Source organism: Caretta caretta, chromosome 7, assembly GCF_965140235.1.
Source record: "Caretta caretta isolate rCarCar2 chromosome 7, rCarCar1.hap1, whole genome shotgun sequence".
In the NCBI taxonomy this organism is placed as follows: Eukaryota; Metazoa; Chordata; order Testudines; family Cheloniidae; genus Caretta; species Caretta caretta.
Genome location: NC_134212.1, coordinates 109,719,664 through 109,740,497, shown reverse-complemented (window position 1 = coordinate 109,740,497; position 20,834 = coordinate 109,719,664). Strand labels below are relative to the sequence as shown.

The 20,834-nt window shown below is 41.7% G+C and overlaps 1 protein-coding gene across 6 annotated transcripts in view; it reads left to right on the top strand.

The window, feature by feature from the left end:
• The first annotated feature begins 1,381 nt into the window (after positions 1-1,381).
• GRK5 (G protein-coupled receptor kinase 5) overlaps positions 1,382-20,834 on the top strand; it is a 229,624-nt gene continuing 210,171 nt past the window's right edge. For 4 of the 6 annotated variants that reach the window (XR_012669420.1, XR_007357634.2, XM_048857809.2 and 1 more), the window contains exon 1: positions 1,382-1,598. Coding sequence is in view for 1 of the 6 variants with exons in the window: in XM_048857809.2 (XP_048713766.1) it covers positions 1,547-1,598 (52 nt within the window). In the remaining 5 variants the exon portion in view is untranslated. Of the gene's footprint in view, positions 1,599-19,067; positions 19,257-20,834 lie in introns of all 6 variants that reach the window. The other 2 variants (XM_075131058.1, XM_048857810.2) reach the window with 1 other exon arrangement.

Genomic DNA, 20,834 nt, shown 5'->3' with positions numbered 1-20,834 from the left:
TGTCTTTAAAACAGTGGCTGGATTTTTTTGCAGTTGTTGAGCACTCATACTTTCAGCTCAAGTCGCTGAGAGCTGTAGGGCCCCAGCACCTGAGGCTTCATAAGGCCTTATGACTCTTTTAAGCTGAGGGGGTGAAATCTTGGCCTTAATAAAGTCAATGGTAAAACTCCCATTGTGATGGAGACAGGATTTCGCTTCGTGTCCTGGTGCCTGTACCTCCCTTAGACACTGCCTACCACGAGCCACTGGAGGGCGCCCTAATACAAGCTGAACCCTGCAGTGGGGCTGTGGCTGATTAACTCCGCGCAGCTAGCCCCGCTGCTGCTGGTAAAGTAGTGTGATAAATCACTACGGCGCACAGAAATGCATGAAGGGCCTGCCCCCTACCCGTTTGAATCGTGTTTCTAGTGGGACCGTAACCTCTCAAGAAGCGAGACCTACAGGAAACCAAGCTTACTTTACCGAGGAAGGAGCTGAACGGCTCGGTTTATGTGACTCAACAAGGGTCTCTGGAAACAATCGTTAACAGTATAGGGTGCACAAAGCATCTTTCTTTCTTTCTTCCCCCGCAGCATACTATAAAGAAAACACATGAGAAGGCTAATACACGACTGCCTTGCTGTGTCTCCATTGCGCAGGCGCCAGTAGTAAATTCACAACTTCGTGCAAAGCCACAGCTCGTGCAACCCTTCTTGCACGAAGCGTGGGGCATGGCTGTCTCCCCGCCTTCCCACCCAGCTTCAGCGGTTTCAAAGTAATGTGAGCATTTCATTGAACTTGGGTGATTGAACTCTCCTGTTAATGGTGATTTCCCCACCGCTTTCCTCTGGGGCTCATTTTCTCCCCCCATCAGAAAAGCTAACGAGCAACAACTACTGTCCTACTTCCGGGAACTCTGAAACACTTTGCAAGGGATTAAATATACCCTCCTCCTCCTCCTCCTCCCCGCAATTGCTTGGGCTGTTGGCTGCTTGCCTGTGTTATGCAGATCTGCTGCATTTGTAGTCTCACCAAACAGTTAGATGCAATGTGTCATAGCCCCTATACGGCCCTGGCAACTCCTCGCCTTCTGGGTTTACATAATGGAGGGCTCCTTCTCAAGGTGCAAGTCAAAACCCAGAGCAGGCGCTCAGCCTACAACTCCCAGCATTCCCGGTCCCGTAGCGTTGAGGAATGAACCAGCTGTTGAGGACGGCGCCTGCGCAATGCTTCGGAACCAGCTTCACAGGGCCACACCCCCGGGGAGGGAGGGGGAGGCAGCAGCATCTGAAACACTAAACCATCAGAGAGAGAGAGAGAGAGCGCGGGGGGGTGGGGTGGGGGGGAGGAGAATGGAGTAGCAGAGCAATACGGAGGGGGGGGGAGAAAACACTAGTGAGGGGGGCGCGAGCGGTGACTTTCTGAAAGAGGAAACTCCAGGAGGGGGAAATAAGGAGGAATAATGCACTAGAGGAGGGAGGCTGCTAGGCGTGCAGAGAATCAGCAGCACCTACAGCAACTGACATCCCTGCTGCAGTGCCGCTACCTTGGCTGGCTGATACTGTCAATGGAGCTGGAAAATATCGTTGCCAACACCGTCTTGCTGAAAGCCAGGGAAGGTAAGGGAGAGCACAGCAAGGGAGAGGGAGCATCCCTGTCGCATTTTCCCTCCTGGTCGTGGCAGGCAATGCACAACCGGAGGAAGGGGGAAAGGCATTCGGCGGCTTTGTAGACCCCGTGCTGATTCTGATCCCTCTCGAGGTTGCATGTGGGCTGAACCTGCCTTTAAAAGGCTCATTTGAAACAAAAGAATGTTGGTCTCCAGCTGTGAGGAGGTTCCGCGGGAAGATATTTTTGAGATCGCAGAGATTATAAGGGTAAAATAGTCACCGCTTCTCTCCAGTCTGATCCCACAGATTGTGCTATTGTTAAAGGTCAGCTGCAGATACGTTCATTCAAAAGGGTTAGCAAATATGCAAATAGCCTTTTATTCTGTATGGTGCGACTGGCAGAGTACAGCCATTGCCTCCGTCGGCATTATCAGGTGTTATACTGTTGCCGGCAACTGTCCATTTTTAAGAATATTTTTTTTATCCTAATCCAGTTTTATATGGAAAATCGAGTAAATGCAAACGCAGCGAGGTGACATGCAATTAGCTTCTACGGTGCATATGAAAAGGGACCTCGATCTGCAAAATAATGCACGGGTTTCGGGGGGGGGATTTTGTGTGTGAATAGCTGAAGTGGCGGCTGTTTCTTTGCTTGCTGTGTTACCAACCGATGATTGTATGCAACTGCTATTAAACGTTCTGGTTTGAAAGGCAGATCTGGTTCGATTTGTGAGAGGTGGTTGATGCTTAAAGGGAAGGGGCTCGAGAGAGGCTAAAAGAAAATCCTCGCTAAAAAGATCGATGCTTATCCTTTTAAAAATGCAACATATACGTTAAAAATATCCGGGCGAGCTACAGAGCTAGCTGCATTGCCGAAGATGACTCTAAAATACCCCTGGTGTGTACAGCGTATTTTCAGAGGGGGAAGTGGTTTTCTGGTCTGAATGATTAGGTTTCTACTGAGCCTGGCTCAGAGGGTACCCTTTGCGAAGCTTTCACATCTTGAGAGGATCATAACGGAACAGCTCATTAACCTGACTTGCAGTATTTAATATTTCCATTCACTGCGTTTGATGAATGAAGAACCCCTTGCCAAAAATAATGACTCCCATATCTTCGGTATCTCGCACATCTTTCCCGTTCTCAGTCTGAGCCCTGTGTTTATGTGGCACGCACGGATCTCAGCTGGATTTTCATTAGATAATGCAGCAGGGTATCCTTTGGCTGTTAAACTTGTGGAAATTAAATCGCTCCTTGGAACCTTCCATTCACTAGAAAACCATCTGACACTTATTTCAAATGCGCCCCCCCCCCTTTTTTTTTCTTCCTTGGGGCGATGGAAGTTTCCATCAACAATAACAGTCTTCACTGTTTATGTGGTGTCCCTCCCGGAATAACACATCTGATCCTTTGAATTTGAAAACATCACTTTTATGGGTCTCCAGTGTTCTAGAGGTAGCTTCCTTCCGCTGGCTAATCCTGATGGTATTCGAGTTCTTCTGTGTGGTAAGGACAGTGTGAACACCTGTGTGCAAGAGATTGTATTCCACTGATGGCTAAGAGCTCAAGGGGAGGGGGGAGAACCACTAGCGAGAACATCTGTGAGGAGCCACCTGGTGGTTGGAAAATTATTATATGTTACATGGCTTGGGGAAACAAATCTCTTGGCAGTCAAAATTATTACTTTTGAGATCACTACATGTGTATAGGCAGCAGGCCATTCTGAGTGCCATGGCTCTAGAGGGATAGAAAGTTAATTCCTCTTTGTGTGACTATATCAGATTACTGCAAAATCTTTAGTATGGAGCCAGTTCTGACATAGGCTCCTATCTCCTTCTGATATTCCTCTCTCTTTCTTTCCTTGGAGGAACAGACCCTATATTATTTATAAAGTTGAATTTGTGAAGCTTTAGTCTGTACTAATCTAATTTATTCTTAGGTGGGGGTGATTAACCTTTATTTATTGGGCGAAGGAATTAGATTTTCCTGAGAAGCCTCAGAAAGGGATTTCTGAGATGATCATACAAGATATTTATTTGTTCATTCTGTCAGCATTCCACCAGCACCCATCTGGAGATCTCAATGACAAACAGCTCAGGAATTAATGTTTTAAGCTTCTTATTTCATTCCTTCTCCTTTTGTCCAGTTTGCCCCCAAACTTTGGGACCTAAACCAGGCAGCAATTTTACCTTGGGGATCCCCTCTCCACAGAAACCATTTCAACAGAGATTTATTATGTACAGAGGTATACAACAGAGCAAATTTCATGGTGTATGAGAGCAGGATTGGTGTGATTTACAAGGAAACAAGTCCACGTGGAGGAACTTTTTGCTTCTAGATGTTAAAATTTCTCTTAAGCCCCCAGATGGAATTATTTCATGCAAGCATTGCAGCCCTGATTTTTTGATTGGTTAAAATAATATGTGAATCCAACATTTCTTAAACTTCAATATACTGAAAACAGTTACTAGAGCAAAACTGTTCTAGATGTGATATAAACGGCAGAGTTTCATGCACTTTCCTCTGAAGCAACTGGTACCGGCCACTGCCAGAGACAGGTCACTGGCCCAGAATTGGACCTCAAGTCTGATCCAGTCTGGCAATTCCTATTTTCTTACAGGAGTACAAATAAAGGAATACTAGTGTTATTAAAAAAAAAAAGAGAGAGAATTTCAACTACTCCACTCAGCATTATACTAGCGCATGAATGCCTGAGACAAAACAGTCAGAACTGCATAACAACATTTATATAACTCACGGGGTATTTTGAGATTTACCTACAGAGTAAAGCCATGAAATCCTCAGAATTAAAGATGTGCTTGCTCGCGCATGCGCGCTCTCTCTCTAGTACATTCAAAGAATACTAGCTATAGATCAGTGGATTATTCTTTTCTGACTTCAAACTAGAGCATTCTTATTTTCTGCTGGGTTTTTATCAAATGGCTTAGGGTATGTCTACATGGCAATCAATAAAAATAAAGGACCCACAGAAGTGAGTCTCTGAGCCCAGGTCAATTGACTCAGACTCACAGGGCTCATACTACAGGACTAAAAATAGCAGTGTAGATGCTCGGGCTGGAACCTGGTCTGAGTCCCATCTCCCCTCACTGGGTTTCAGAGTTGAACGTCTATGCTGCCATTTTTAGCCCTGCAGCACCAGCCCAAGTCACCTGACCCAGGCTTTGAGACTCACTGGCTGTGGGTCCTTTTTTTTTTTTTTTTTTGCAGTACACTTAGAATATGATTTGGCATCACCAGTATGTCTATTTCAGATTTAAGATATCTAGTAATACTTTAAAACACCAGTATTAATGTTGTTAAGAAATATAGTTGTCATTTGCAGAGAATCAGCTAGGGTTGCCAACCCTCCAGGAATGGCCTGGAGTCTCCAGGAATTAAAGATTGTTATGTGATGAAATCTCCAGGAATACATCCAACTAAAATTGGCCACTTTAAAATCAATGTATTGCAAGAATTTTAAATATGGCTATATACTGAATGGCCTTTTGCTACCCTGATCGTCAAGGAAGTTCCAGTAATATTGAAAGAATTTGTATAACAAATTCATTAGCTGGAATTGAAAGTTAAAGGTACAGTAAAACTTCTAGGTTTGTAGCCCCCAAATTTATCTTATGTCTTTTGTTCCATGGCTGAAAAGTTTGTGAAATTTGTTGGAGGTGTGTGTGTGTGGTTTTTGCTTTAAAAAAAAATGCTTCATAGCATTAGGGGGTTTTAAAAATAAGAGCCTAGTACACCTGGATGACCCCACAATACTAAAGGAAAAGATACGTAACAGATTGTCTTGTGGTTTTCAAGATGTTATTACAAACTGCAACAAGTAAAATAGTCCTAAAAAAATCTGTGTTCTCTGAAGCAATTGTAGATGATTGAGACACCCGCTTGTACTGAATACCAAGACTTAAGTAATTTTTTTTTAAGTCAAAAGTAACTGCATCTGAAACTGAATTTGCAAAAACTTTGGCCCTTTTCTTGAAAACTCTTTTCTGTGTGTTCTTAATTGTACTTCCAGTTCAGTTAAGCACATGCATAAGTATTGGCAGGACTCGGGCCTTTACTGATTGCTGTTTTACCAAGAGTGAAGGTTTATATTAGCTGAAACAATAGGGGGAGATGCTGGGGGTGAGGTAATATCTTTTATTGGACTAACTTCTGTTGATGAGAGAGAGAGAGAGAGAGACGAGCTTTCAAGGGACCAATGTGGCTGCAACAACACTGCCCTGAAACAATAGGGATGTTCTGAAAATTACAGGAGCTCCACCAGCGCAGGAGTCGCTCAAAGAGATGGAAATGAAGAAAGTAATTAAACTAAATAGTGAGGTTCAGTCAATGGCTATGGCTTGACGTTTTCTGACAAGCAAAACATTGTAGCAAAAGGGGCCTATTCTGCTCCCACTGGAGTCAATGGAAGTTTTGCCTTCTATTTCAATGGGAGAGTGAGGCCCAGAGTACTCGGGCAAGGGTTCAAAATGGTTTTAAACCAAGGTTTCAACAAGCCTGCAACATTAAATCCAGTAAGGAGAACTATGTCAAAGACTTGGAAATAGAGCTAGATAAATATTTTCCAGCAAATATTGGTTTTTAGAACATTTACTTTGGCTTTGCTTGTGCTCCCTTTATGCAAGCTCATTTTATGATTGTTATAGGGCACAACCATGAGTGGAAAGTGGATTTTTAAGCTGAAATTGACCTGGAAAGCAAACTTTAAATTGTTTGTATAAAACAGTCATGCCAGAAACCTGATGGTTATAATAAAGAATTGCACTCATCCAAACTATGAACAAAACCAATGCACTGTGACTTATGTGACCAGTCATAAATGAACAATGCAGCTCAAATTGCAAGTCATGGAATAAACAATTTGCACAGAAAAAACCTTAATTGAACAATTGCAAGTAATGAATAAACTGAAGAAAAATTTGACCTATTTGCAGGATGTTCATGATTTTATAGGCAATATTAATCATGTAAATTATTAATTGAGTTATCAGCTGTACTCAGAAATCTGTGGGGGTTTTTTAATGGTGTTTTTGAGTGTGAAGGTTTCTCTCTCTCTTTTTTAAGTGATGTTTCCTCAGTTTCATATTTCTTTTCTCAATATACCATTGTGTTACACAAACTACCAAGCTTTAGGAGGTTTCAGTAGAAATTATATCAGGTTTAACTAAACAGAAAAAGTAATTGATAGGAACAAAAAAGATACATTGGACCATCTTCTATTAATTTGAAAAAGAACAAGCACCAAGGGTAAGGAGCACGTGAAGATAAACTAGATAGCTAAATAATAACAAGTGTAGTCATCCAGTCAAGTCATGATTTTGGAAAACCAGAATATGTAATTCACACTTGCCCAGACACTTAAGATAAAAGCACAACACAGAGGCCTTGATGTTTCAAAAACACAAGATATAGGTAAAAAAACAATGACTGTAAAGCTGCAAGGAAAGAGACTAGAGGGTGAGTACCACTAAGGGACAGATCTCTCCTTTTTTAATCCTAGAATATCAGGGCTGGAAGGGACCTCAGGAGGTCATCTAGTCCAACCCCCTGCTCAAAGCAGGACCGATCCCCAATTTTTGCCCCAAATGGCCCCCTCAAGGATTGAGCTCACAACCCTGGGTTTAGCAGGCCAATGCTCAAACCACTGAGCTATCCCTCCCCTCCTGTACTTGTCTCTCCCTCCCAGGTTAAGTACTTATCATGAAAGATAATGGGGACGGGAATACCCTTATGTATTTGTCCATTAAAGTAAATGAAATGAATATTACTTTCAGTTTTGCTATAATGCAGCCATTTCCGTGATCTCAGAAAGAGTAGCTGATGTACTGACTTGTTTAAACACTCATTCAACCAACATGTGCACAAAAGCAACTTTTCCTCTGGCAAATTCCATTATTATGATAAAGCCTTGAAGTAGAAAAATCATAGTTTGCTTTGCTTGGAGGTGAGCAAAGTTTGCCCAAAAGAGCCTAATCCGGCTTTCCCTGTTCAGGCAAAAGTCCTACTGTGAGCAGATTGGGCCCAGAATAGGCCACACTAAATACACTGTACGTAGCATGCCAAAACATTAGGGAGACAAGGTGGGTGAGGTAATATGGGACCAACATGGCTACGACTACACTGCATGAACCACTAGGACGTTCACTGTGGTTGAATAACAAGAGTCACAAGAAATCAGGAAATAGGAGTATGGAATGTGATGCCAAATTCTCTTGCAAAAAGGGAACATGGTGGGGAAAGAGATATTTCTTTCCACAGTGCAAGTGCTGCAGTGCTATCCTATGCTACAGTCCTTACCAAAATGAAAACAACTTGACACCGTCTAAGTAAACCTCAATCAAGAAGATATCCGACCTGTAAATGCAAAACAGAGGGTTATAATGCAAGCTCATATTAAACCTAGGTGTGTGTATATATATATATATAATGGCAAGGAGAAATCAGAAGATATATGTACATTCAGTGTTTGAGGCTCAAAATTCATGGATTTTTGGACGATAAAAATACACAAAACCTCATATAAATATTTTCACTTTTCTTCTTAAATATCCCTGAAAACTTTTTCTTAAAAAAATAAAAGCATCCTCATATCCTGTCCGAAGGTGAAAACTACTTTGTGCTAGTGAATGAACTAGAATGTGAAATTGACCAAGATCAGTTTAATTTTGTTTTCTCTGTTCATTTCAGTCCCCTGAGACAATTGGTATAAAGTGTGAACAGTAAATTAGATTGTACTAGCTCTACCAGTTATATAACTCTTAGGTGCCATAAATAACACTGCTAAGACTTTTTTGTTAAATATGATTATCTGGATAGTGCCTTTGTCTCAACTGTTTAAAAGGTCACACACTTTGTGTGACGGAGAGCAGGCAATGGGCAAATCATTTCACTTTTGTCCTCTTTTTCAGGGCTTAGGATAGGAACTTTTAAAAGATATTTGGATACATTAGTATTACCAGCCCTCCAGTACTTAACAATCTTGAGTCACCACCCCCAAAAACTATGAGATTAAATTAAAAATGAGATTTAAAAAAAAAAAGCAATAAATTTAGGGTTATTTTATTTGCCTTTGGGTACTGAGCCTTTGGGGGTTCATGTTTTCAGGAAGCTCTCAACCATGAGAGCTAGGAACTTGTAAGGAAAGAGAGTGAGTGCTGAGATTCTTACATAATTGCACAATTCCATGAATTGAGGCTTTTCAAAAAACACAGAATATTGCAAGACTTACAATGAAAACACAAGTTGGCAACACTGAATAGACAAACAACCCTGCTGCCAAAGTGAGGCTGTAACAGTATTCTTTAAGAGGGTTTTTTTATTATTGTAAAAAAGGTGGTGGTTACAGAATATTAGGGAGAGTGAATTAAAAACAATAAACTACATATGAAATACAAGCTGTAAAACTGATCCAGGCAGTCATGGTTCCATACCACTCACTGCATGTTTAAAAATAATAATGGATCTGCTAGAGGGCATATTCTAGTTTGGAATCTACTATCTTTCAAAGAGTGCTTTGTCCTATACAGACCCATGATAAAAGTAAATCTTATGTATAGTACTAACAATTTGGTTAAATACCCCCCCCCCAAGTGATTATTGTGTAGACTCTTTGTCAAGCTTCAACTATTTCAAAGCCTGAAAGACTTTGTCCTGCCTGGTTTAAGGTACTGCATTTGTGCACAGAAGTTTTCTTTAGACAACATAATCCTAAAATATATTGCTAGGTTCTTTACAAACTTGTTAAAAAGTTTTAGAAATAACTGAATTGGTCATCATGGTAATTAGCTTTAAAGAAGGGCCAGTTTGGAAGAGAAACTATTAATTTTCTCAGATATTGCGTTTCAAAAGAATGGTTACACAAAAACCCAATCAAAGCAAAAAACAAAACAAAAAACGCACAACCCATTAAAAACACAACACAAATATGATTTTTTTTTCCTTTTTAGGGATGACGGCAATACTAAAAGAAACATATACTTATGCCACCCAAGCAGGTTCTTTGATGGCTCTAACCAAATAGGATGCTCTATTTTTACGGCTATCATGTTTTTGTTATGGGTGCACCCTGTCACCATATAAAAAACAAAGATGTGAAATGAGCCAGTCCTCAAATTGCCATACTTTTAACTTCCCTTTCTGGAAGATACCAATACAGATTTGAGCATGTCCTTATTGCCAATAGATTAGCAATACATCTTATACAAGACAAACGTTCAGTATCTGAGAACTCAGCTGTAGGACAAGAATTTTAAAAAGGGTAATAGAAGTGGACAGGGCCTATTTAGAAGGAAAGAGATTCACTGTAGTGACAGACCCTATCTGGTGGCAATGACTCGTGTCACTCATCTCCTAATGGAACATTAACATGCATATGATTATTGTAATTTGACTTTAGCAAGGTTCATAAACCATGACAGCTGAGTGCAGCATCTGATTTCATGTCCTGCAGCCCATTAGAGGTGATATTTTTTTCAAAAAATAAACCTGTTGTAAGGAAGATCTCAGTTGTTTCCATAAAGATACAGGAAATCAACACACGATAAAACCAAGATAGGTCAACTCTTTTGAGTTAAGGGGAAGATTTCTCCAGTGGAGACCAAGAAATAAATAAATTCCATTCTTGGAATTTGGAGTCACTATAGAAATTGTTGCCTCAAATACAGCAAATCAGTATGAATGCGACAGTTTACTTTTAAATAGAGGATTAAAAAACAGAGTATTCCCTTTAAAGCACGTAACCATTTCTTCTTGAAAAATTTGTCTCAAGAGTTTAGGCTATTTTCATGATGATCCAATTTAGATGAATCAGGAAAACCATTAAAATATGAGTTTTCTGGCCTTCACAGAAAGATTATGCGAACTTATGCTAAAGAGCCAGTGGGTAACAGCAAAAACCATTACATAAAATGAGATTGATACAGTATTCATAGGGGGCTTCATTCTTGGTTATTCTGTTCTTGTTCTTGGGGCAGGGAAGGTGGAAGGAGGCAAACTTTGCTTTAAGCTACTTTCAGTTTGTTTTCCACTTCTTGTCTGCTGAGGGTGTGCAGAGGCCTGCCTGACATCTCGTGCAAATCAGACCTACACTGATGCTGCTTGGCCTTACACTCCACTCTCCTTGGCCCCCTGTGGATGTATCTGTTGTTGACTGAGTCAGTATATTTTGGTGTATAGTTTGCTCTTGATATGTGGAGTCCTCTGGCATTTCAGGTTCTGTTCTGCCCAGGAGAGGAGGATTTGGGCTTTTTTTTTTTCTTGATCTGTTGACATATGATATGACTTAGGAATTGGCCTTTATAATCAGCATACTATGGCCTAATAGCCACTCCTCTTGTTTGGTTTGCCTTCCTGGTAAAAATTATTTAACATTGTGCTAGTCTCTTGGGTTATTAACCTGATAATATATTGGAAGCTATTAACTCCTGGTGTATATGGGAATTTCTGGAGCAAACATTAACTACAGTGGCTTGAATAGTTACTTTTATCTGCTCCATTAACCCAATGGGATTATCTTCCTCCAGTGGAAAATAATCAATCTTTTACTTATGGGGAGAATGCCTATACTGGTGTCTTCACATGGTCCTGTTCGGAAAAGGTAGTCAATTATCTTCACTTAAAAAAAAACAACAATCAGTCAAAAAGGAATTTACAGGAAACCGACAACATTTATGGGTTTGTGGTAGGATTTTGCTTTTCTGTATTGGAATAAAGAATTTGGGTAAAGATTTCTGAGGGTATGTCAGCACCTTGAGTTTGGGGGTGTGATTGAGCAGACAGACATACTCACACTAGCTCTTGATCTAACTAGCACATTAAAAATAGTGTATCCATGGCAGCAGGAGCTGCCCCGAGTACGTATCTGTCTGAGACCATAGGCACACACTTATTGTGAGGGCCCTGCCAAACACACAGTCCGTTTTGGTCAGTTTCACAGTCATAGGATTTTATGATGTCAGCTATTTAAATCAGAAATTTAACAGTATTGTAATTGTAGGGGTCCTGACGCAAAAGGGAGCTGGGGAGGGTCACAAGGTTATTGGGGGCGGGGGGGGGGGGGGAATGCAGTACTGCTACCCTGACTTCTGTCTTGCTGCTGGCAGCTGTGCTGCCTTCAGAGCTGGATAGCTGGAAAGCGGCGGCTGCCTGCCGGGATCCCAGCTCTGAAGGCTGCCAGCAGCAGCGCAGAAGTGAGGATGGCCTGGTGTGGTATTGCCACCCTTCCTTCTGCGCTGCTGCCAGCAGAGCTGGGCCCTCAGTCAGCAGCCGTCACCCTCCGGCCAGCCAGCTCTGAAGGCAGCGCAGAAGTGAGGGTGGCAATACTGTGACCCCCACCCCCCCAACAACCCTGCGACCCCCACCCCCCCAACTCCCTTTTGGGTCAGGACCCCCAATTTGAAATGCTGGTTTCCCCCCATGAAATTTGGTCTTTTGTGCTTTTACCCTATACTCTACAGATTTCACGGGGTGAGAGCAGATTTCACAGTCTGTGACGTGGTTTTTCATGGCCATGAATTTGGTAGGGCGCTACTCATTGTTCATAGATTGTAAAGCCAGAAGAGACCACTGTGATCATTTAGTCTAATCTCTTGCATAACAGAGGCTATGGGATGTCCCTGAATTAATTCCTTCTGAACTAGAGCACATCTTTTAGAAAAACATCCAACCTTGATTTAAAAATTGCCAGTGATGGAGAATCTATCACAGCCCTTGGTATGTTGTTCCAATGGTAAATTATCCTCACTGTTAAAAATTTGCACCTTATTTCCCATTTGAATTTGTGTTTTATCATTCTGCTGGTACCCCAACCTAACTACAGTGTATGTGTTTGTGGGAGAGAGATCAGTTACTCTGATAACTCGGAATAGAGAAAATGAACAGAAGTCTTTGTCTGATCCAGATCCAGGCTTGTGTCACCTCCAGGCATTATCTCCCTGTGCTCATACGTGTTGAAGGCCACTCCGAAGCTACAGCTAGTGAAGAATATAATGGCTCTTCTACTTAACATGCTCCCTAGGGCAAGCATTGCTATATCACTGCTCCAAAGACTGCTCTAGTCTATTTGCTCCTGACTGCAATATGAAGTGTTGGTGGTGATCTTAAGCCCTGTAAGAGTTGAGGCGTAGCTGTTTAAGAGCTCATCTATCTCCATGCATTACTGTGATAGCTGAGATCCACCAATGAGCTCCTGTTCACACTAACCAACAAAGAATATCTAGGTGCTGAGGGCAGGATGTTTTTAATGGAAGGCTCGAGGCTCCAGGCCTGCACTGGACTTGCTAGTATAGGAGCATGCAGATCCTGGAGCCAGAATGGGGCTTGAATTGGTTCTTTAGGATGTACTGCAGAGTCAGCATTTAGTTTGTCAATCCGGGTTAACATTATCCAGCTGAATGTGGAGCCAATTGTCTTCTCACACTCTTTGTAACTAGTGTAACTCCCTTAACTTCATTGGAGTTACTCCTGATTTCCACTGGTGTAAAGCAAAGTTCTTAACCACGTGTCCAACTTTAAGCACGTGTAGTCCCACTGAAGTGAATGGGAATTCTTGGAAGCCCAAGTCAGATAACATCTAATCCCACGAATGCATTTTAAAAAAATCAAAACCACACCCTTTGAAGTTGTTTTCCTCCATAAAAGTCTAAGGAGCCTCTTTTATCATTGCTGGGCAGGAGACTTTGCATGCATAGCTCCCACTACTGCCAGTGGGAGTTAAGGATAAAATACCTGCTCGTCAAAGTGAGACCTACCCCTGTGAGAGTCATTTAAAATTAAGCAATGTTGTATAATGGTGTAACAGTGAACGGGAAGAAAACTAGCCACTCCTCATTTCATATAGCCATGTAATCGAAACAATAAAGAGATGATATCCTAATATTTTTTTAGGAGACCACAGGATACGAAATTAAATTAAAAGTCCAGGAAAATAAAGAACCCTGCAGTTTGATTACACTGTGCTGGATTATCTTTGTAATTATTTTGCTTGAAGGATTTAAAAATGCACATTGCTTTGTTGGAAAGATTAGACAGGGAGCAAGAATTTAAGTCAATATTCTTAAGAAGAAAATCCCACAAGCATAGTAGAGCATTTCTTGGAAATTCTGCAAGGATACTAGTTAAACTGAAAGGACAAAACTTAACAAGAATGGTGGGAAAGATGGATGAGCCTGGGAAGGGCTGCAGAATTCGTGTAGTAGTAACCTAGCTGCTTCTATTTCATGTAATGTCTTTTCATATACATTTAAAGAAACTGGCAAGAACACTTATTCAAAAAAGAAGTGCTAGCCTGAAAGGGTACAGATATACATAAGTACTAAGAGTACAATAATGCTAATAATAATAACTACTACTAATAATAAAGGAGGGATATGTCTATGAGCTCTAGGATAAGCACAATTTATTTATTCATAATTAATTTATCTTTTGTGACAGAGCTGTGAGTGGGGTTTCCTTATAATTTTATACCCTAATCCTAGAAATGCTTATGAATGTGCTGAATTTTAAGCATGTGTGTAGTCTCACTGACTTCATTGGGACTACTGACATGTTTAAAATTAAGTGCATGAGTAAATGTCTGTTCTCGTTTGCACTGGTGCAATTCCACTGAAGTCAACGGGGTTACACAGATGTGGCTGGGAGTGAATGTGGCCATTAGCAACTAGATATGGCAAAGACATGTTATGTCGTCATCCCTTCCCCTCCCAGCATAGGAATACATTCTACTGTATATTCTCCAGCGCTTTATCCAGTGTTGATTTAAAAGATTCAGGAGATGGGGATTTTGCTGCCTCCTATGGGAGACTCTTTCGCAGTCTGAGAGATCTAATTTTTCCTTGACTATTTTGCTTAAATTTTCCTTTACTCATTCTCTTTACTCCTAATGACCATCCTAACCGGTTCCTCTTGCTCCTTGGTGTTCACGCCCTCCAGATACTTGTCATTGTATTTACCTTTAGCTATTATCTAACCAACTTTAACAGCTTTAGTTCTTTCTCCTGCTCAGCTTATCCCTCCAGTCATTTTTTTATGTTCTTCCTTGAATTCCTTTCAGTTAGTCAGTGGACCCAGTTCATTCCCAGCAGCAGGAACTCTGTCCAGGGCTGGGTTCAGCAGTGCAAACAGTCAGTGATTCTGATCCTCCAGGTGGCCTAGAATCCACAATGGAGCCAATGCAGTTGACAGTGGGTGGGCCATCCCTAGGGAAGGCGTGGCACCAGGACTGATGAGATGAACCAGCATATCTTCTGGGTGGCCTCCATCAGTAGGCTTACTATGGAGCTCTACGCACACCTGTGCCACTCCCCAGTGGAGCCCTGTGAAGAAGGCCCTGCCACCTGCCTTGGGGCTGAATGTTGTGCTCCAGATGCAAGATGCTCCTCTTTGCAGCACCGGGGTGAATCAAGCCTAGAATTTTTCTGACATATTGAGGTTCCTGCATGATCTTGCAGGACTGTACAGGGGGACTGGCACATCCCTGGCCTGTGACCTGATTTTTTTCTGTGTATGAAGCCCCAAAGTACAAGATCTATTTTGTCCCTGTTTAACTATCCCCAGTCCTCCTGGGCCATTCCTGTTTTCCCAGAATCTTTGTCCCATTGGATTGTTTTTCCCCAGCTGTATTAGTCTGCACTGAATCTCTTTTAGTTATTTTTTTTCTCCACGTGTCTAACCTATTATTTCTCTGCCCTCACTGGTGTTTGCAACACCTCCCAATTCAGCAGCATTCACTGATTTCATTAAAATGCGGTTTACTTTTATTTTAAATAAGATTGTAGCAAATGTCAGTCCCTAGGGGCACACCTTTTGGCTTCGTGCATTTTTTTCCCTCTTTATTGCCCTTTTGTTTGTTGTTGTCTGGTGAATTTGCAGCCATTATGACAGTGCTCCATCCTATCCAAACTAGTTGTGTAAAGCTATGAGAACATTCTTTAAAAAGCTCGTAAAGAATCTATTGGAGTCCCTTCATTCACTAAATATTTTAGAGCTCAAACAGTGATCAGGTTTGTGTAGCATCATTTCAGCATATGAACAGACTGCACAGGTTACCAACTAGTGTGTTACATCAAAGGCAGGAGAGCAAAGGGAAGCTCAGGAACACTCTAGTCTAGTCAGTTTCATTTTGCAATGGCAGTTGGCCAATCAGTTCCTAGGAAACAGCATTGCAGTCCCTGCAAAGGATTCCATACCTTTAGGAGAAGATGGGCAGTCCTCTGCCCTGCAAGTTTTTCAGAGGCAGTTTCAATTGTGTTAGCTCAGTGAAGTAAACTAAAGGTTCAACTAATGCTGAACGTTAAGCCTTTGTATTATTCATGGAAGAATGCTCTCCAATATTTTATCCGTTACAGATGGAATAACTTGCAAGCACAGTGATGTAGTCCCATAACTGACTTGTAAGCACAAACCCCTCTTTCCCCATCGTATCTCTGAGAGAAGAGTCTGTTTTCTGAAGATGCTGAGCTATAAGCACAGGTGGACAAATGATTCTCTGTGGAGTACATGTCTGGGGAGGCTCATCTACTTTATTTCACTAAGAGTCTAAACTATAGTTTGCTCCTGGAATGTGCTTCTGAAAAGCTAGTATGTAGAAAGAAGTATATGGATTACTGGAGGTTAGGACTGTTTTTATGATCTTTGTGCCTAGGAATATTAAACTGGTATATATATCCCTTGACTTCTGGTCTGACAAGAGAGAATGGTAAAGCACAGAACTGAGAGTCATGAGACCTGGACCCTCTTCCCAGATGTGCCACAGACAAGTCATTTAACAATTTGGGATTCAGCTTCCCCATCTGTAAAATGGGAATAATGGGCTATTCCTCATAAGGGTGTTGGTGAGTTTGAATTAATTAATACATGGAAACCACTTAAAGATCCTCCTATTGGAAGCCCTCAAGTGCAAAGTGTTGTCATTAGTTCTTGTCTTCCACAAAGTATCCAAATGGTAGCTTCCCTCTCTTCAGAGCAATAGTGTGGCATAGACTTGGCTGCTCTTAGCCACTCATACGTTAAAAATATTCAGGTTTTTTGGCACTATTTATGGGAGGGTGAGAAGTATTAGGCTTTTAGAGCCAAATTCTGCCCTCGGCTGTGCATTCAGGATTTCCACTGCTGTCAGTGGGAGCCTACAAATGTAGAATTTGGCCTTTATTTGTGTACCACATCAAGGACAAGGCTTGGCAAATCTGCCCTAAGAAGAATTCATGATGGGATCATTGCCACCTAAGAAGAATTCCTTCCTGATCCCAGATATGGTACAATGGAATGACTACCAAATTGACTAGCTCCAAGCCATGCAGAACCACCACCCTAACCAACTCTCTTGCACCAGAACCAAAGAATTCCAGCCTGAAAAAAAATCTCAAAAGGGTTGGGTGGGTAGATTGCCATCTGCCAGCAATGGAAGGTAGTGGGACTCCCTGTTGACAGACCTCATCATCACAGCATCTCTCCAGCTGGACACTCCATAAAGAGACATAATTCAAGCCTGCCAATCAGACCACCTAAAGCCCATCTATGCTAATTTGTGGGGCCAGTGTCCAGTGCTACCCAGAAAGGGCTTTGTGACACATGCCACAGCCCAGTTTGGGGTAATAACAGCCTTGATGAACAGAACACCTGCCAGTCCCCATGAGAAATGTTGCCTTCAAGAAACTGCGCTCTGTAGCATATGTATGCCTGTCTACAACCATGTGGGTCTGATTTACAAAACACAGTAATAAACCCCTCGGTCAGATGGTCAGTTATGTGACCTCCGGCAAGTTTCAGGTGCATTTTTTATTTTGGTTAATACAGACTTCTTGCTGTAGAGTATTTCGTCGCCATATCCAGCCATGGAAGTGCTGTGAGGTAGTGAAATGTTCTTTGATGTGTTTAATGGGTTTTCCCCCTCTCTTTTATTTTTGGGTTGCTATAATGTGTACATTTGCCTTAACGCTAACGTGGGGAAATACATCTATATTATTCCAGATATTTTAATTACTGCAAGATTAGAACAGTCACGCAATCTGTGCTGCACAAGTTTTAATGGGTCATGTTGTACTCTCAGGAGTAATCCCCATTGAAATCAGTTTGTCTAAAAATCACTGGCAAGATGTGACCATAGAATAATTTGTTAGTATTTAAAGATCAGGTTCTAACACTTTGTTCCTACTGCATGGCAGTTTATGTCTCAAATGGTCCTGTGCCAATGGGATTACTCATGGACTACTAAAGTACTACTTGGCATGAGTAAGAGGATCAGAATCTGGCCCTAAGAACACAATAGTAGAAGTAGCTAATTTATCATTTATCAGTTGGGTGATGGCATTTAGACAGTAAACTGAACTGTCTTACAAGGGAGGCTCTATTCTGAAGCTACGGCTAAACTTTCAAAAGTGATGAGTGATTTTTTGGGTGCTTCAGTTTTTGGGTGCCCTCCGGGAGACCCAACAATTCCCACTCCCACCCGCTCCCACATTGTTGGTTGAATTTTTATCCTGCTCCCACTATTATGGCAGTGGGTCTGGTGGGACCAGCGGGATCCCAGTCCCACTGCAGGGCTCTACCCCCTCCCATCTTTTACGTCATTTTTCTGTCCCCCAGCCCACTTTGCACCCTGAGCAGCTGCACCGCTTGCCCCGCCCTGGTTACGGCCTAACTACTTTGCCTTTTGCTTATTCCATCTTTAACATCACTTTGCTAAGCCTGATAATTTTCCAAACACCCCCACTGGCCTGACCCTACCTCTCAGCAGGGAGAGAGAGAGAAAGTGCGGGGTGGGGAGGGAAGGGAGGCTGGGTTACATTAACTGTGATGGTGAGTTTTGAGATGCTGACTGGTCCACTAAAAGTGGACAGTGATACTCAGCTCCTTTCAAATGGGTTACTAAACAGCCATCAGGTGGTGAGAACATTTGGTTTTTAGTGACCTGGACCTGATTTGAATTAATGACCCATTGGTGAAAGGATCTATGTCCCAATACGTCCCTTGGATCATTTAGGAAGCATTAATAGCATGTTTTAGTATTTATTTAAGGCCCTCCTATCTTTGTACTTTAATCTTCTCTCCATGCTACCACCTTAAAAATTATAGCTGTGGTTTTTAAAAAAGCATTTTGGTTAATTTCAGCTAAACAAGTTAAGTAACGTGTGTTTCTTGAAGTGAATGAGATCCAGGGTAAGAGGCCTGCAATTTTCCATAGGTACCTTGAAACTCACCCCCACAGAGCCCCGTGGACTTCAAGCATAGCACTCCACCTGCACAAAGTAGCTGCAAGGATCAAGGCCTATATACCTGACAGCCTTGATCTTGGCAGGTTGGTGGTAATGATGGTGCAGGTGACCTTTTAAACCTCACTATACTATACTAATATACTATAACTTTCTAAATAATGTTGAGTGTGGAAGCATATTATATTGTCCATATTATCCCATATTAGTACAGTAACAATCAGAAAGCTAAGGGCTCCATCCTACAAACATTTAGGGCATGTCTACACTTACCTCCGGAGCGATCGATCCAGCAGGGGTCTACATTTATCGTGTCTAGTGAAGACGTGGTAAATTGACCGCCGAGTGCTGTCCCGTCAACTCTGGTACTCCACTGGAACGAGAGGTGCAGGCGGAGTCGATGAGGGAGCGTCAGCAATCAACTTATCACAGTGAAGAAACCGCGGTAAGTAGATCTAAGTACGTCGACTTCAGCTACCTGAATAACATAGCTGAAGTTGTGTAACTTAGATAGATTCTCCCCTCTCCCCCACAGTGTAGACCAGGCCTTAGGCACCTGAGTAATTTACTGACATGAAGTCCGAGTGGGCCTTGCTGTGAGTCCCTTACTCTCAGTGGTGAATATTCAGTGGGACGACTTGTGCGAGCAGCCACTCATCAGCGGAGAAAAGGGCTCTCAACCTGGCCTATTGCCTGTCCATATGAGTAAAGTTACTTGTTTGCATAAGTGTTTGCAGGATCAGGCACTAATTCTGGCAAATGATACCAAGGGCTTTGCTGCTTACAAGAAAAATGTCTTTTATGATGACATTGTCTGTTTTCATTAAACGTGCAATATGTAATCTTATTCACTCTCCGTATTACATGAGGCCAAGTGGATTTGTATGTAATTATAGTATTCGGTAACAAAGATTTTGATAGCATTGTATTTTTTAACCAAGTGGCTGATTAGGAGTTTAGAACGAAGGTGACTCTTTCTGTACCGGTGTACGCATTTCTCCCTCAAATTCTCTGTGAGGCTGCAATTTCATTTACTAACTGTGTGCGAAGTTCAGGGGAGAAATAAAGTGGGATGTAGGTAGTGGTACCTTGTGCTTATAGACTGCCCAGGGTTAAATTTTGCTCCATGCAATTCATTATTATTTTGTTTTGGAAAGTCTGACAGACATTGGTTGTTTTTTCTTTAACAAGGCATGAGAGACCGGTGGTTTTCACCAGTGAAGACAGTTCAGCCTGCCCCTTTTTTTGCCAGAGTAATTTGAAAGGTGATTTGGATTTAAAGCTTCAGGTGTGGCACGAAGGAGAGCAGTTTTTGATGAGGGCTTCATATTTTGCCAAAAATACCTTTTACAAATAAAGGCATGTTTATCGCAGTGATTCACTGGTTCAAAATAGGCAGCACCCTAAAGAATCTGTAAACACAGCTGTCAATTTGGGACTGGGTTCTGACACCTTTATTCACACCTTTCTCGATGAATGATCCCGCTGAACTCAAGGGCAATGCTAATAGAATTAGAGCTATGCAATGCTGATCTGGTCCTTAATGAGGTGTTGTACAGTGAACATAAACTGCGTATTTAGCAAATGTTGCTGACATGTTTGTGTGTGATGATACTTTAAGTGTATAAGAATATTCATGGCTTCCTTTTAAGCTACCATCTTAAAGTTATAACTAAATAGTTAATGATAAAAAGAGGTGATAGCTGAGGTCTCCATCCTATTTAATTTAGGGTATTGTAGTCTGGGTAAACCATTTTTTGTAAATCATAAAAAAGTCTTCCTGATTTTTACACTGCCTTAAACTCTCAGACTGTTCACTTAATTTTCTGGTTTGAAGGAAGTTAGAAGGCTCTCCTCACATGCCATGTATCCTCAAATCTTGGCATTTTTAATTATTCTCCACAGTAGCAGAGAAAAGCTTTCATTGACAATTCTTACATACAGCTTTGTGGCTAACTTCCCCACAACTCCTGTTTTATTCCACTGTCTCGTACATATGCATGAAGCACATCTTCTTTGCTTT